Source organism: Bombina bombina, chromosome 1 (genome assembly GCF_027579735.1).
Source record: "Bombina bombina isolate aBomBom1 chromosome 1, aBomBom1.pri, whole genome shotgun sequence".
Taxonomy (NCBI): domain Eukaryota; kingdom Metazoa; phylum Chordata; class Amphibia; order Anura; family Bombinatoridae; genus Bombina; species Bombina bombina.
Window position 1 is genome coordinate 834,198,595 of NC_069499.1, and position 15,626 is coordinate 834,214,220.

At 41.0% G+C, this 15,626-nt stretch overlaps 1 protein-coding gene across 1 annotated transcript in view; it reads left to right on the top strand.

Moving 5' to 3' along the window:
- The window catches only part of LOC128661248 (uncharacterized), a 223,109-nt gene that overhangs the window by 128,021 nt on the left and 79,462 nt on the right, over positions 1 to 15,626 (top strand). The window contains exon 4 of the mRNA XM_053715528.1: positions 14,465 to 14,592. Coding sequence (XP_053571503.1) covers positions 14,465 to 14,592 — 128 coding nt within the window. The remainder of the gene's footprint in view (positions 1 to 14,464; positions 14,593 to 15,626) is intronic.

A 15,626-nucleotide genomic window follows, 5' to 3' on the forward strand; every position in this document is an offset into this window, starting at 1 on the left:
TCTCCAAGGGATACTGACTAAGAGGCAAAGGGTACGTTATTAGATGTCCAATATTACATTAAATAGTTATTACTGAAAATGTAAACTAGATATTGACTTCTCAGGATCCAAAAGTATAATAACATAGCTATTCAAACATTATAAACATTTAACAACCAATCCAAAATTTCTTCACTGGGGAAACAGGTTTGTGGCCATGCCACAAATTAACCCTATACATCCTAAGTATGTCGACTATATATTTTAGAGTTTGTTAAATCAATTACCTAGGAACCTTTCCAGATGTCAGGGGCCTCATGAAATTTTAACCATATTAAACTGAATAGGCCTAAATTATATCGGCCCTTGTTACACTGGCCCTACTAATGGGGTTATAGATATCTTTTACCTCATCAGAAGCCCAAAGGCCAAACAAAGTTTTTATGATGACAGAAACTTAAATAGTGTGCTAAAAACAAGTATAATACGACTCAGAGTTCACAGTGAAACAAACCACTCTTCCCAGTCTTATTGTCCTCCTTTAAGACCCAACTGGCTTTTCCTCTTGGGCAGGTTGTTCTTTTAGGGAGGGGATTCCATTTTGATGCTTGGGCTCTAAGACTCTACTTATCCGTAGAGGATAGAGTTTGAACATTAGCTGAATTTTAAAGATGAAGTGTATCTAGCAATTCAGTCCCTTGTTCAAGGGATGTGATAGCGTAGGATTTCCCTTCATGCTGGAAGAAAAGTTTTACTTGGAATCCCCATCTATATTTTATTCAATTTCTTTTGAGTGCTTGAGTGAGCGGCATCAATGATCTCCTTTTAGTAAGTGTGAAAGAAAAGAGATCTGGAAACAGTTATATATTTTTATATTTCTCTGAGAGAGACTTATTTAAGACGGCTGCTCTAAGGATACAATCTTTTGTGGTATAATAATGCGGTCTTATGATTATATCCCTCGGCGCCTTAGCCGGGGCTGTTCTAGGGCGAAGTGCTCTGTGGGCACGATCAATCAAAGGATCAACATCTTGGAGAGAACCCAAAAGTTCCTTAAATAAATCCAAAAGATATCCCGGTAGTTCAGCAGGTCCAACTTGCTCTGGAATTCCTCTTAATCTCAAGTTGTTTTGGTGAGACCTGTCTGCCAAGTCCGCCAGCTTTGTTTCAAGTTCCGTGATAATTTCTGCCAAATTTTGAGAATAAGACACCAAATTAGCATGGTCTACTGCTAAATCTTTGTGCTTTCTTTTTTTATAAACTTTATTTTTGAATCAAAGGTTACCATGGAAAATACATCTCAACTCATTTGACAGTGATTAAATAAAGTTACAATACAAAGAGTCCAATACCATTATTCAAAGTCTTTCTGGGTATAAACATATCATTAAGTTGAGCTTGATATTTGTATCTTTCTATTCAGTTTTCTCTTTTCCCCAAACATCCTCCCACCCACTACTCGCGGACCCTCCTGTTCCACCAAGTTACATTACAGTGAGGTATCATCAACAATAATATTGACAGTAACTTTGCCACCATGTTGCAGCATTTAGAGGTGAGCTCAACACAATATACAACTACAACAATACCAACAATTCAAACTCAGGTACAGGCATAGAAAAGAATTAACAAAACTTGGCAGTCCTATGACAGTACTTATAACATTACAATCTCCACGAGACTTACTGCCTCTCTCCCCTGACAGCAGCAACAGGACAGACCTCTAGATGTAAGGTAGTTTGGTATCAGTGTTTTCCCCTCCCCCCCCTCTGTGTACAGGTTGTTCCATTTACCTCAAAGGTGTTCTTCCAGTAGAAACTCAGTGTCCCTGAGTGGGAATAATAACTGTTTTTGAGTGGAGTCTTCCAATGTGTGTATGTATGGTTCCCATTTCCTCATGAAAGGCCTAGTTCTCCCCTGTACGTCTCTCAAAGTGTCGGCTACTTCATATGTTACTTGTTTCTGCATATTGGCTTTGAGTTGTGGAAGTGTGGGGGCCGTTGAGCCTAGCCACCCCTTAAAGATGAGTTTCCTAGCCTGGAGAATTATATTGCTGGTTAGTTTGCCCATAGCATTGGGTATTGTTTCCGAGGTTTCCAAGAACACTATTGTTGTAGGAGAGATATCAATGTCAGTGTTAAAAGTGGTCTTTAGCCAATGTGCTATCATGCTCTAAAATCTATCTATCTTGGGGCAGCTCCATATCATATGGAGCAGGTCAGCATCAGGTAATCTACATTTCTGACAGAGGCCCTCTGTACCTGGTCTCCATTTTTTAAAGATTTTAGGTGGTATGTATGCATTCTGTAGTAATCTGATGTGTGATTCTCGGCAGTCCGTTGATAAGGTTGACCTTCTAGACTGTTTTATACTTTGCTGTACCATGTCTGTCGTAATCTCTACATCTAAAATGGAGGTCCAGCTGTCACTGATGTGTTTGGTTGTTGATGTGTTAGTGTGTTTCGTATAGACTTTATAGATCAGAGATATAGATGTCTCCCCTTGTGTTGTCATCTGAAGGAGCCTATTTATGTCTGAGTTCTGATCTTTGAGTTCCTTCTGTTGTAGTTATTCATTAACATAGTGTCTCGCCTATAAGTATGCAAAATGCTGTGTGCTTGGAAAGCCAAAATGTGTTTGTAGGTCCTGGAATGATTTGACTGTCGCGTCTAGACTATTTACAATTTGGGCTATCGAGGTCAACCCCATAGTTTTCCATGTGTTAAACACTTCAGAATCAATTCCGACAGGGAACTCTGGGTTGCCTTTCAGTGGGAGGTATCTGGTGTATTTGTGATTAAATTGAAGGTCCTTACACATTTTCCACCATGCTTGTAAAGGATGGTGTATCAATGGGTAGTTCCTGAGGAGCTTGTTAATTTGTGCAGGTGCCATATGTGGTATCGCTTGTAGTGACCATGGGGATGTCAGTTGTTCCTCCAGAGCCGGTATTGTAAAGTGCTGTTTCCCTGTCTTGTATTGTCATTGGAAACAGGGAGCTCGACAATGAAGTCCATGGAAAGATGTGTCCAAGGACGCTCACCATAAGCAATAGGTTGAAGAAGACCCACAGGAAGATGTCGAGGAGTCTTATTCTGTGGACAAACTGAGCAGGAGACAACATACGCAGCAACATCAGAACGAAGACCTGGCCACCAGAATTGTCGAGTGACAGACCAAATCATTTGGTTCTTGCCTGGGTGACCTGCGACTTTAGGATAGTGGTAAGTGTGCAAAAGTTTAGTTTGAAGATTCTCAGGAACAAAACACTTACCACTAGGTTTCTCAGGAGGTGCATTGGTTTGTGCTGCCAGGCTCTCCTCCCCCAAGGGAGAAGTCAAATTAGTACATATGGTAGCCAAAATATGGTCAGGAGGTATAACTGGAGTAGGTACAGACTCCTCCTTGCACAGAGGTGAAAATTGTTGAGAGAGGGCATCAGCCCTAACATTCTTACTACCAGGCAGGTAGGAGACCACAAAATTAAACAGAGACAAAAATAGCGCCCATCTGGACTGTCGGGGCAACAAACGTTTTGCTTCAGAAAGATAAGTTAAATTCTTGTGGTCAGTAAGAATGAGCACTGGCACGCTAGTACCCTCGAGAAGATGCCTCCATTGAGTGCCAAAATTATTGCCAGTAATTCCCTGTCGCCAATTTCATAATTGCTCTCCGCTGGAGATAATTTCTTAGAGAAGAAACCACACGGATGCAAGGAACCGTCAGGTGTAGGACGTTGAGACAAGAGGGCACCTACTCCAGTCTCAGATGCATCGACCTCAAGAACGAAAGGCAGGACAGGGTTAGGATGAGCCAGAACTGGAGCGGCAGCAAAGGCAGTCTTAAGACTATTAAAGGCCTTAATAGCAGTAGGTGACCAATGGATTGGATGATTCTCTTTACGGGTCATGTCTGTGATAGGTTTGACAAAGGAAGAAAAGTTTTTAATAAACTTTCTATAGTAATTGGCGAACCCCAAAAAACGTTGAATATACTGAAGACCAACTGGGCGAGGCCACTGCAGATAACTTGTCAGGATCCATGGAGAACCCTGCAACGGAGATAGCATAACCTAGGAAGGTTACTTGAGTCTGATGGAACTCACATTTCTCGAGTTTACAAAACAGGCCGTTCTCACGTAGTCTCTGAAGAACCTGTGTAACATCAGAATGATGAGCCTCAAGTGTGGGTGAGTGTATGAAGATGTCGTCTAAGTACACCACAACACACTGTTGCAACATATCTCGTAGGACATCATTTATAAATTCCTGGAAAACAGCAGGAGCATTACATAGGCCAAAGGGCATTACAAGATACTCATAATGCCCGCTCCTGGTGTTAAATGCTGTTTTCCATTTGTGGCCCTCCTTGATCTTAACAAGATTGTACGCTCCTCTCATATCAAGTTTATTAAAGACCATAGCTCCCTTGAGGCGGTCAAAGAGTTCCGTAATGAGCGGAATAGGGTAAGCATTCTTAATGTTAAGACGATTAAGACCCCTATAATCGATGCATGGTCTTACAAAGAAGAAGCCAGCCCCTGCAGGAGAGCAGGATTTGCGGATGATCCCCTGCGACAGAGCATCGGCAACATACTCCTACATAGCACAATTCTACGCAACAGACAGCGGGTAAACCCGGCCCCGAGGAGGAATGGCTCCGGGTTGCAGGTCTATGGCACACTCGTAAGACCGGTGAGGAGGCAACGTACCGGCACGCACCTTGTCAAAAACGTCTAGGAACTCTCGGTACTCCTCTGGCAATTGAGATACTGAAGAAGTGCACAAGACTTTAACTGGTTTCCAAAGACAAGTGGAAATTTCGGACCTGCGCCAAGCGAGACTGGGATTGTGCTTTTGGAGCCAGGTTTAGTAAACCAGGAACAACCGGAAAATGCAGAGAGTTTATCACCTGGAACTGGAAGGTTTCAAAATGGAGAGCCCCAACAGCCATGGATAACGGAGCAGTTTCGTGAGTAACGAGTTCGGACTGAAGGGGCCTGCCATCAATGGCCTCAATAGCAAGCGGAATGGACCGAGGCAAAACAGGAATGGAGTGTTTTGATACAAAAGCACTGTCAATGAAATAACCCCCAGCACCGGAGTCAACAAGAGCCTGGGTGACTATGGAGAAGTCCACCCAGGAAAGGACAACCATTACCAAAGGTTTCTCCTTTAGCGGTTCCGGGGACAAGGATAAACCACCCAAGGTCTGCCCCCAACAGGACCTTAGGTGTGAGCGTTTCCCGGCCGTGTAGGACAAGACTTCAAAAGGTGGCCCTGTAACCCACAATAGAGGCAGAGCCCCTCCCTCCTCCTAAAGGCCCTCTCCGCCCCAGAGAGACGCGTGAATCCTAACTGCATCGGCTCAGCAGTACCTGGTGACTCGGGACCAGGAGGAGAGGGAGGCATGGGTGGGAACGAACACGTAGGAGACAACGGAACAGGAGGCTTCCGCAAGCGCTCCTTAAAAGAGGGCCTCTCACTTAGTCTGATGTCAATTAGGATCAAAAAAGACACCAATGCCTCAAGATCCTCTGGTAAATCTCTGGCAGCAACGTCGTCTTTAATCGTATCAGAGAGCCCATGGGGGGTAGTTATCAAGCCGTCAACCTCAAATACGCTGGAATTCCGCAGCGTATTTGTGGCAAAGCTGATTCGCCTTAGCTATCAAAGGCTAGAGACCGGCAAAAGTAGAATTTAGTGACGTAAGCTTCGATCCGCTGGACTCAGTCCGACACAGATCGATTCTTACGTCACTCCAGATGTTCCGCACACAAGTGCGGCACAATCTGACTACTTTTGCTAGTTATCAAAAAACTAGCAGGTACGCTCGGCACTTTTCCGGCCCAGCGTACCTGGTTTTCAGTCCGCCGCCCTGTAGGTGGCAGATCCCATAGGAATCAATGGGAGTCTGACCATAGCGAAAGTTCATGTTCGCTGCTGCCCGATATCCCATTGATTCCTATGGGAGCTGTCTACACCTAACACCCTAACATGTACCCCGAGTCTAAACACCCCTAATCTGCCCCCTACACCGCCGCAACTAAATAAAGTTATTACCCCCTAAACCGCCGCTCCCGAAGCCCACCACAAGCTATAATAAATATGTCAACCCCTAAACAGCCGCTCCCTGACCCCGCCGCAACTATAATATATGTATTAACCCCTAAACCGCCACTCCCTGACCCCGCCGAAACTATAATATATGTATTAACCCCTAAACCTAAGTCTAACCCTAACACCCCCCAACTTAAATATTAATTAAATAAATCTAAATAATATTTCTATTATTAACTAAATTTATTTATTTAAAACTAAATGCTTACCTTTAAAATAAACCCTAATATAGCTACAATATAAATAATAATTATATTGTAGCTATCTTAGGATTTATATTTATTTTACAGGCAAATTTCAATTTATTTTAACTAGGTACAATAGCTATTAAATAGTTATTAACTATTTAATAGCTTACCTAGCTAAAATAAACAGAAATTTACCTGTAAAATAAATCCTAACCTAAGTTACAATTACACCTAACACTACACTATACTTTAATAAATTATTTCTATTTAAAACTAAATACTTACCTGTAAAATAAACCCTAAGATCGCTACAATGTAATTAATAATTACATTGTAGCTATTTTAGGATTTATATTTATTTTACAGGTAACTTTGTATTTATTTTAGCTAGTTAGAATAGTTATTAAATAGTTATTAACTATTTAATAACAACCTAGCTAAAAGAAATACAAAATTACCTGTAAAATAAATCCTAACCTAAGTTACAATTAAACCTAACACTACACTATCATTACATTAATTAAATAAATTAAATATAAATAACTACAATTAAATACAATTACATAAACTAACTAAAGTACAAAAAATAAAAAAGCTAAGTTACAAAAAATAAAAAAAATAAGTTACAAACATTTAAAAAATATTACAACAATTTTAAGCTAATTACACCTAATCTAAGCCCCCTAATAAAATAACAAAGCCCCCCAAAATAAAAAATTCCCCCAACATTACAACCCACCACCCACATACACCTAATCTAACCCAAACCCCCCTTAAATAAACCTAACACTACCCCCCTGAAGATCATCCTACCTTGAGTTGTCTTCAGCCAGCCGACCCACCAATGGAACCGAAGAGGAGATCCGGAGCGGCAGAAGTGATCCTCCAAGGGGCGCTGAAGAAGTCTTCCATCCGGGCGATGTCATCTTCCAAGCGGGGTCTTCAATCTTCTTTCTTCAGGATCCATCTTCATCCCGCCGACGCGGAACATCCTTCTTCCCCGACGGACTAACGACGAATGAAGGCTCCTTTAAGGGACGTCATCCAAGATGGCGTCCCTTCAATTTCGATTGGCTGATAGGATTCTATCAGCCAATCGGAATTAAGGTAGGAAAAATCTGATTGAATCAGCCAATCAGATTGAAGTTCAATCCGATTGGCTGATTGAATCAGCCAATCAGATTGAGCTTGCATTCTATTGGCTGTTCCGATCAGCCAATAGAATGTGAGCTCAATCTGATTGGCTGATTCAATCAGCCAATAAGATTTTTCTTACCTTAATTCCGATTGGCTGATAGAATCGGAATTAAGATTCCCTTGGAAGACTTCTTCAGTGCCCCTTGGAGGATCACTTCTGCCGCTCCGGATCTCCTGTTCGGTTCCATCGGTGGGTCGGCTGGCTTTAGACAACTCAAGGTAGGATGATCTTCAGGGGGGTAGTGTTAGGTTTATTTAAGGGGGGTTTGGGTTAGATTAGGGGTATGTGGGTGGTGGGTTGTAATTTTGGGGGGGTTGTATTTTTCTTTTACAGGCAAAAGAGCTGAATTCTTTGGGGCATGCCCTGCAAAAGGCCCTTTTAAGGGCTGGTAAGGTAAAAGAGCTTTGAACTTTTTTAATTTAGAATAGGGTAGGGAATTTTTTTATTTTGGGGGGCTTTGTTATTTTATTAGGGGGCTTAGATTAGGTGTAATTAGCTTAAAATTGTTGTAATATTTTTTAAATGTTTGTAACTTATTTTTTTATTTTTTGTAACTTAGCTTTTTTTATTTTTTGTACTTTAGTTAGTTTATGTAATTGTATTTAATTGTAGTTATTTGTAGTTAATTTATTTAATTAATTTAATGATAGTGTAGTGTTAGGTTTAATTGTAACTTAGGTTAGGATTTATTTTACAGGTAATTTTGTATTTCTTTTAGCTAGGTAGTTATTAAATAGTTAATAACTATTTAATAACTATTCTAACTAGCTAAAATAAATACCAAGTTACCTGTAAAATAAATATAAATCCTAAAATAGCTACAATGTAATTATTAATTACATTGTAGCTATCTTAGGGTTTATTTTACAGGTAAGTATTTACTTTAATAAATTAATCCTATTTAAAACTATAGTGTAGTGTTAGGTGTAATTGTAACTTAGGTTAGTTTTTATTTTACAGGTAATTTTCTCTTTATTTTAGCTAGGTAGCTATTAAATAGTTAATAACTATTTAATAGCTATTCTACCTAGTTAAAATAAATTGAAATTTGCCTGTAAAATAAATATAAATCCTAAAATAGCTACAACATAATTATTATTTATATTGTAGCTATATTAGGGTTTATTTTAAAGGTAAGTATTTAGTTTTAAATAGGATTAATTTGGTTAATAATAGAAATATTATTTAGATTTATTTAATTAATATTTAAGTTGGGGGGTGTTAGGGTTAGTGTTAGACTTAGGTTTAGGGGTTAATAATTTTATTACAGTGGCGGCGGTGTAGGGGGGGCAGGATAGGGGTTAATAAATTTATTATAGGTGGCGATGGTGTAGGGGGGGCAGGATAGGGGTTAATAAATTTATTATAGGTGTAGGGGGGGCAGATTAGGGGTTAATAAGTTTAATATAGGTTGCGGCGGGGTCCGGGAGCGGCGGTTTAGGGGTTAAACTATTTATTTAGTTGCGGCGAGGTCCGGGATCAGCAGGATAGGGGTTAATAACTTTATTATAGAGGGCGGCGGTATAGGGGGGCAGGATAGGGGTTACTAGGTATAATGTAGGTGGCGGCGGTGTCCGGGAGTGGCGGTTTAGGGGTTAATACATTTATAAGAGTTGCGGCGGGGTCTAGGAGCGGCGGTTTAGGGGTTAATAACTTTATTGAGTTGCGGGGGGCTCCGGGGGCGCCGGTATAGGGGGTAGAACAGTGTAGTTAGTGTGGGTGCTTAGTGATAGCTTGTCAATAAAGCTGTAAAAAAGCCAAAGAGCAGCGAGATCGGATGAGTGATAACTATCACAGTCCGCTGCTCATCGCCCCGTACTTGGTGCGCGGCTTTTTGACAGATTTATTGATAACTTAGGCGAAATTTTGCAGGTCTGCGGCGGCGATGGTAGGCGAGCTTAGGCGGGCGTATTGGGCCAGCGAAGGCAGGTAAGTTGACACGTTGATAACTAGACCTCCATGAATGAAGGCGGCAACAAGGGCTTCATTGTTCCAACCTACCTCGGCAAGTGTACGGAACTCAATGGCATACTGAGCAACAGATCTTGTACCTTGCTGAATGGACAGAGTCATTTAGCAGCAGAGGAGGAGCGAGCCGGAACATCAAATACCCTTCGAAAGGAGGCCACAAATTCAGGGTAATTTTAAATCACAAGTTTATTAGTCTCCCACAAGGGATTAGCCCACGCAAGAGCTGTGTCGGAGAGTAACGAGATGAGAAATCCCATCTTAGCTCTGTCAGAGGGAAACACCTGAGGTAACATCTCAAAGTAAATGCCCACCTCGTTCAAAAACCCTCTGCACTGATTAGGATCGCCTCCATATCGCTGAGGTAGAGGTGCAGAACCGGACATGCTCCTGGTAGGAGTAGGTGCAGCAGCGGAAACAGGAGCAGCCATAACTTGCGGGACATTTTGATCCAAATGTGCAGTGCGAGTCAGCAGGGTTTGCAGGGCTAGTGCATATTGATCCAAGCGGTGATCCTGTTCATCCATCCTGGAAATTATGGCAGGTAAAGGTGGATTATCAGTACGATCAGGATTCATTGCCTATGCGTAATGTCAGGGTGCCAGGAATCGGACTGAGACGAGAAGTGCAAAAATAATCACACCTTTATTAATAGCAAAATATAATAAAAAGTCCACAAGTCAAATAACAAGCCAGGAATCAAAAACCAAAGCTGGTAGTTAGACGAGCCGAGTCAGGAGCCAAAGCGAATAGTCAGACGAGGCGAGTCAGGAACCAAAGCGAGTAGTCAGACAAGCCTGAATCAGGAACAAGGAAAACAGCAGAGTCAGGAACAAGCCAGGGATCAGGAACCAGGAGGGACATCAGATAGCCAGGTAATATACAGGAGCTCTCACAAACAGGTCTGAGACAGCACAAAGGCAAAGCATACTGAACAGAGGCCCTTTAAATAATAATTCTGAGACTGCATCCTGTCTCACATGGATGATGCACACCAGTCTGGCCATAAAAGGAAGTGCAGGAAATGAGCAGCATCCCCCACAATGCACCATAGTCTGCAAGAGAGGTGAGTAAAATGGCTGCCAGCAGCACATGGCAAACAAAACAGGTAAAAACCCTGACAACTATGGGGTATGTGTCTTGCTTTTGAAGTTCATGAGAATCTACTTGTGGTTGTATTTCCTCATGAATTTCCACCTGATGTTTTTGGCGCCTGTCAGGTTGTTTTTGCCTTCCAGACATTTTGTCAGTCTTTTTTTTATATGGGGAGAAATATATTTGCATACAGGCAGCTCCTAAGAGAGGTTTCTATCTTTTTATTTATTTTCCACCGGATGGACAGGGCAGGAGGATTTGATACTCTTCTATCAGTATACAGGGAACCAGTACAAGTGATGTGTTTGGAGGGACATCAACAAAGAGGGGGGTATAGAAGGGGGGGCCCCCGGTCTTCATTTAGTGTGACATAACCATCATATTTTCATAAATGAGAATTTTTATAAAAGAGCCCTGGGGGCCAGTGTTTTGCTGTGGAGGCCCAGACCTTGGTCCAGGCCTTCGCGGAGCAGTATAGTCTCTCAGTGGCTAATAAAGGAAAAACAGAGTGCGTGCGTTTTAATGTTTTCCCCTGTCATTTGCTGATTCCAGGGGGACATTGGCTGTTATTTTGTATCCCTGTGTTGGTGCTTTAAGGTCAAGTGCCTCGTATCTGAGACAGATTTTGTTATGGCCTATGAGGCTTCCACCCTGTTTGCGAGAGTGTCCTGATCACCTTGGATGGAGCTGGGGCTTTTATAGTGCTGTTCAGTAGCGGGTGTCTGTTTTAGAGTATCTGTATCTTAATCTGGGGCTGCTCACCCATGTGCAACTGTTCATGTGCCTCAGGTTAGGCAGGTGATTCCTGAGGCCCTCAGAGGGTCTAAAGATGGCGCCTGGCTTTGCGCCAAAATTGTGCAGTACTTGTCGGGCCTCCCCCGAGATCCCTTTTCCTTTTACCTCCTTTTCCCAACCAGCCTTTTTACTCACTGGTGGGCTTTGCTTTGTCCCTGTGGCGTGGGTGTTTGTCTTGGCCCGCCAGATGACGGAGCGTCCTCTTATCCTCTTTTCTTTCATGTAATTAGCAAGAGTCCATGAGCTAGTGACGTATGGGATATACATTCCTACCAGGAGGGGCAAAGTTTCCCAAACCTCAATCCTCTTTTTCCCTCTGATGGTGGAGCTAGGTGACGGCTCCTGGCTCTTTTAGGTTCCGGCAGTGACTGCTGGTCAGTACTGCCAAGGGGTCGAGCTGTTGGGTGCTATTTAGGGTGAAAAAAAAAACCTATATATCTGCCGGTCGCACGTATCTCCGCTTCAGTGCGACTGGTCGATGCGCCCGCCCACCGGAAGTCTCTTTGTGCTTTCTAACGTTTCAGTTCTTTCCCCAAAAGAATCCAGATCTCTCCTAAGCTCTGACACAGATGCCTTTATCTCTTGCCTAAGAGATGAATAGTGAGCATCCATCTTTGATGATAATGCATTAATGGAATCCAGGATAGTAGAATCTGTATGTGATCCTTTAATGTTTAAATGCTGATCAGCTTCTTTTACATCTTTTGATGCCAACTGAGAATCTCTGGAATCTTCATCCGAAAAATCTTTGTCAATTTGGAACTTACTATTAAAATGATCTGCCACTGTACGCTTTGGGCCCTCCATGTGTTTTTGTTTTCTCCTGTTTGAGTGTGCCATATTTGTATTTTAGAAAATGTCTCGTCGTCTCCTAAAACAGATTGTTACAATTGACTCCGAACTTTACTCTCCCTTCTCTCTCTCTCTCTCTCTCTCTCTCTCTCACTTCCACGAAACTTTAGGAGAGTAAATATTTAAAGTTCCTTTGTTAGTATGTAGCCAGGGGAAACCACCCTTACCCCCTCATCTGAGGGTATTACACCCTAACACTTTGTGAGCTGAGTCAGTTAAGAAAAAACAGGCTTCCCAGTTATTATAGGACACCTCCTTTAAATGACAAGAGCAACTTGCCAGATATAAACATGCAGTTGTTTTTTTGTTTATAGAGCACCTTTTGATAGTGTTCTTTAATTTATCCACAGAATGTGTAAATTCCTTAGGCCTTAGCGATGCAAAGTTTTATACTACTCCCCTGGGGGTTTGTCTCCTGTCAACCAAGTGGGTAAAGGGATTATAGGATATGTCCCACTAGTAGCCACTAATGGGAAAGGGTGAGGAGTCAGTATCGCTCAAAATGCAATATTCAGACTTGTTTATCAGCTTCTCAGGTGCTTATACAGTTCTAGGCACTCAGATTATTAAGTAAGTACAAATATTTAATATCACGGCTATCCAGTTATAATATGCAAAACAAAATGGCTAAGAGCTGCTCCACTTATTGCAGGTTAGGAAAACGAGTGTCCAGATACAGGGAGTTACCTTATCACTTGTAACATGTAAATGCTACGCAGTGACAATTCCCAATACTGACTGTAATATGGCGATTCGCACCAATTTTACTTTTCACTCCCTGAGATGTCACTGAAACTCTGCTCCCTTATGAAGCATGGGGAGGGAGCTGGTGGGAACCGCTACACTACAGACATTTTTTGTGAGAAAAGTGGAAGAGAGGGGGGAGGGAATTCATATAAAAATGATCTAAGGGATCTGGGAGGGGTGGGGGGTTGGTCTTTTGGGGGGAAGCTACACTACAGAAAAATAAAAAAAAATTTTTTTTTTGTAAACTGGGTACTAACAGCTGCCAGTACCCAAGATGGCTCCCAATAAGGTAGATGGGAGGGTTAGAGAGCTGTTTGGGGGGGGGGGGGATCAGGGAGGTTTGGGGCTAACGGGGGGATCCTACACATCAGCATATGTAAATATGCTAAAAAATCTATTTAAAAAAAAAAAAGATACCTTATTTTAGTACTGTGGGGTGGGGGAGGGAAGAGAGCTGTTTGGGAGGGGTCAGGTGGGAGGCTGCTCTCTACACTAAAGCTAAAATTAGCCCTGCAAGCTTCCTACAAGCTACCTAATTAACCCCTTCACTGCTAGACATAATACACGTGTGATGCGCAGCGGCATTTAGCATCCTTCTAATTACCAAAAAGCAACTCCAAAGCCATATATGTCTTCTATTTCTGAATAAAGGGGATCCCAGAGAAGCATTTACAACCATTTGTGCCATAATTGCACAAGCTGTTTGTAAATAATTTCAGTGAGAAATCTAAAATTGTGAAAAATGTAAAAAAAAATTTTTTATTTGATCGCATTTGGCGGTGAAATGGTGGCATGAAATATACCAAGATGGGCCTAGATCAATACTTGGGGTTGTCTACTACACTACACTAAAGCTAAAATTAACCCTAGAAGCTCCCTACATGCTCCCTAATTAACCTAAAAAAATACACGTTTGGTGCGCAGTGGTATTTAGCGGCCTTCTAATTACCAAAAAGCCATAATTGCTCAAGTTGTTTGTAAATAATTTCAGTGAGAAACCTAAAGTTTGTGAAAAAGTGAACGATTTTTTTTATTTGATCGCATTTGGCGGTGAAATAGTGGCATGAAATATACCAAAATGGGCCTAGATCAATACTTTGGGATGTCTTCTAAAAAAAATATATATACATGTCAAGGGATATTCAGGGATTCCTGAAAGATATCAGTGTTCCAATGTAATTACAGTCAAACACAAACACCGCAAAAATGTAAAAATAACCTTGGTCCCAAACGGACAGAAAATGGAAAAGTGCTGTGGTCATTAAGGGGTTAATATGATATTTGTTTTTACGACTGCACACTCAATGTTTTAAGGGCTAATTAATGTAATCAAGTAATCTTAATATTGAATTTATGTGTCTATCTTATTTTAGTGCTTCTCTTTTTATTATCTTATTTATATATTTTAACTGTTATATATAGGAACAGTTTAAGAGAAGTTTGACTTTATACCTATCCTTACCCCTGTATGTGCCTTTTTTTTTACACTATCTAACCTTTATTCAATCACTTTTTTCTTGTAGAGGCAGTCATTGTCTATTTCTGCACTGGATATTCTGCACAGTCTGCAAATCTTTACTCTTTCCAGTCAAAGTGTGCATGAACAGGAAATGTCAGTGAAGACACCAATGTTCAATCTACAAATAAAAAGGTAGCTACATTATACCTTATACATTTTCCTTAAAGTGACAGTAAACACCAGAATTTTTGTTGTTTAAAAAGGTAGATAATCCCTTTATTACCCATTCCCCAATTTTGCATAGCCAACACTGTAATAGAAATACACTTTTTACCTCTGTGATTACATTGTATCTATGCCTCTGTCTGCAAACTGCCCCCTTATTTCAGTTCTTTTGACAGACTTGCATTTTTAGCCAATCAGTGCTTGCTCTTAGGAGCTTCACGTGCCGGAGCTCAATGTTATCTATATGAAACACATGAACTAACGACCTCTAGTGGTGAAAAACTGTCAAAATGCTTTCCGATTAGAGGCAGTCTTCAAAGTCTAAGAAATTAGCACATGAACCTCCTAGATTTAGCTTTCAACTAAGAATACCAAGAGAACAAAGCAAAATTGGTAATAAAAGTAAATTGTAAAGTTGTTTAAAATCACATGCCCTATTTAAATCATGAAATTTTTTTTTTTTTTTACTTTACTGTCCCTTTAAGCTTTAGTTAATCATATCCAAGAGCAAACTGATTTGTTGCAGATGAACAGCAGAGGAGTGTCTACTGACATCTGTTATCTTGTTGCTTATTTTGCAGCACCACTTGAAAATAATGGGAAATATGTGTTAAGGTTCAATAGGGATTTGTGGCTTGAAAGCCCAGTGCTGATCTATACACTATATAATTAATTGTAATTAAAATAAAAAATATAACACTTTATTAAACATATATGCAAGACATAACAATTACTAAAATTGGGAATGAAAGAGGATGGGTATGTCACGACCACCTCTTCTAGTATCTGTTATCCCAACACTAAACATTAAAATTTAAAGGGCCAGGGTACCAGAGGGAATCGTCTTGATCATCTTAATTGTATTAGTGAATTATATGGAGAGAGAGGGAATAGCACACCATTCATTCAAGCAGCATGCATTTCTATACACTTAGCCAATTTCTAGCTGATTCTCTCATTCTTGTTATCAAGTCAAAGGCATTCATTCATATTCGCATGTA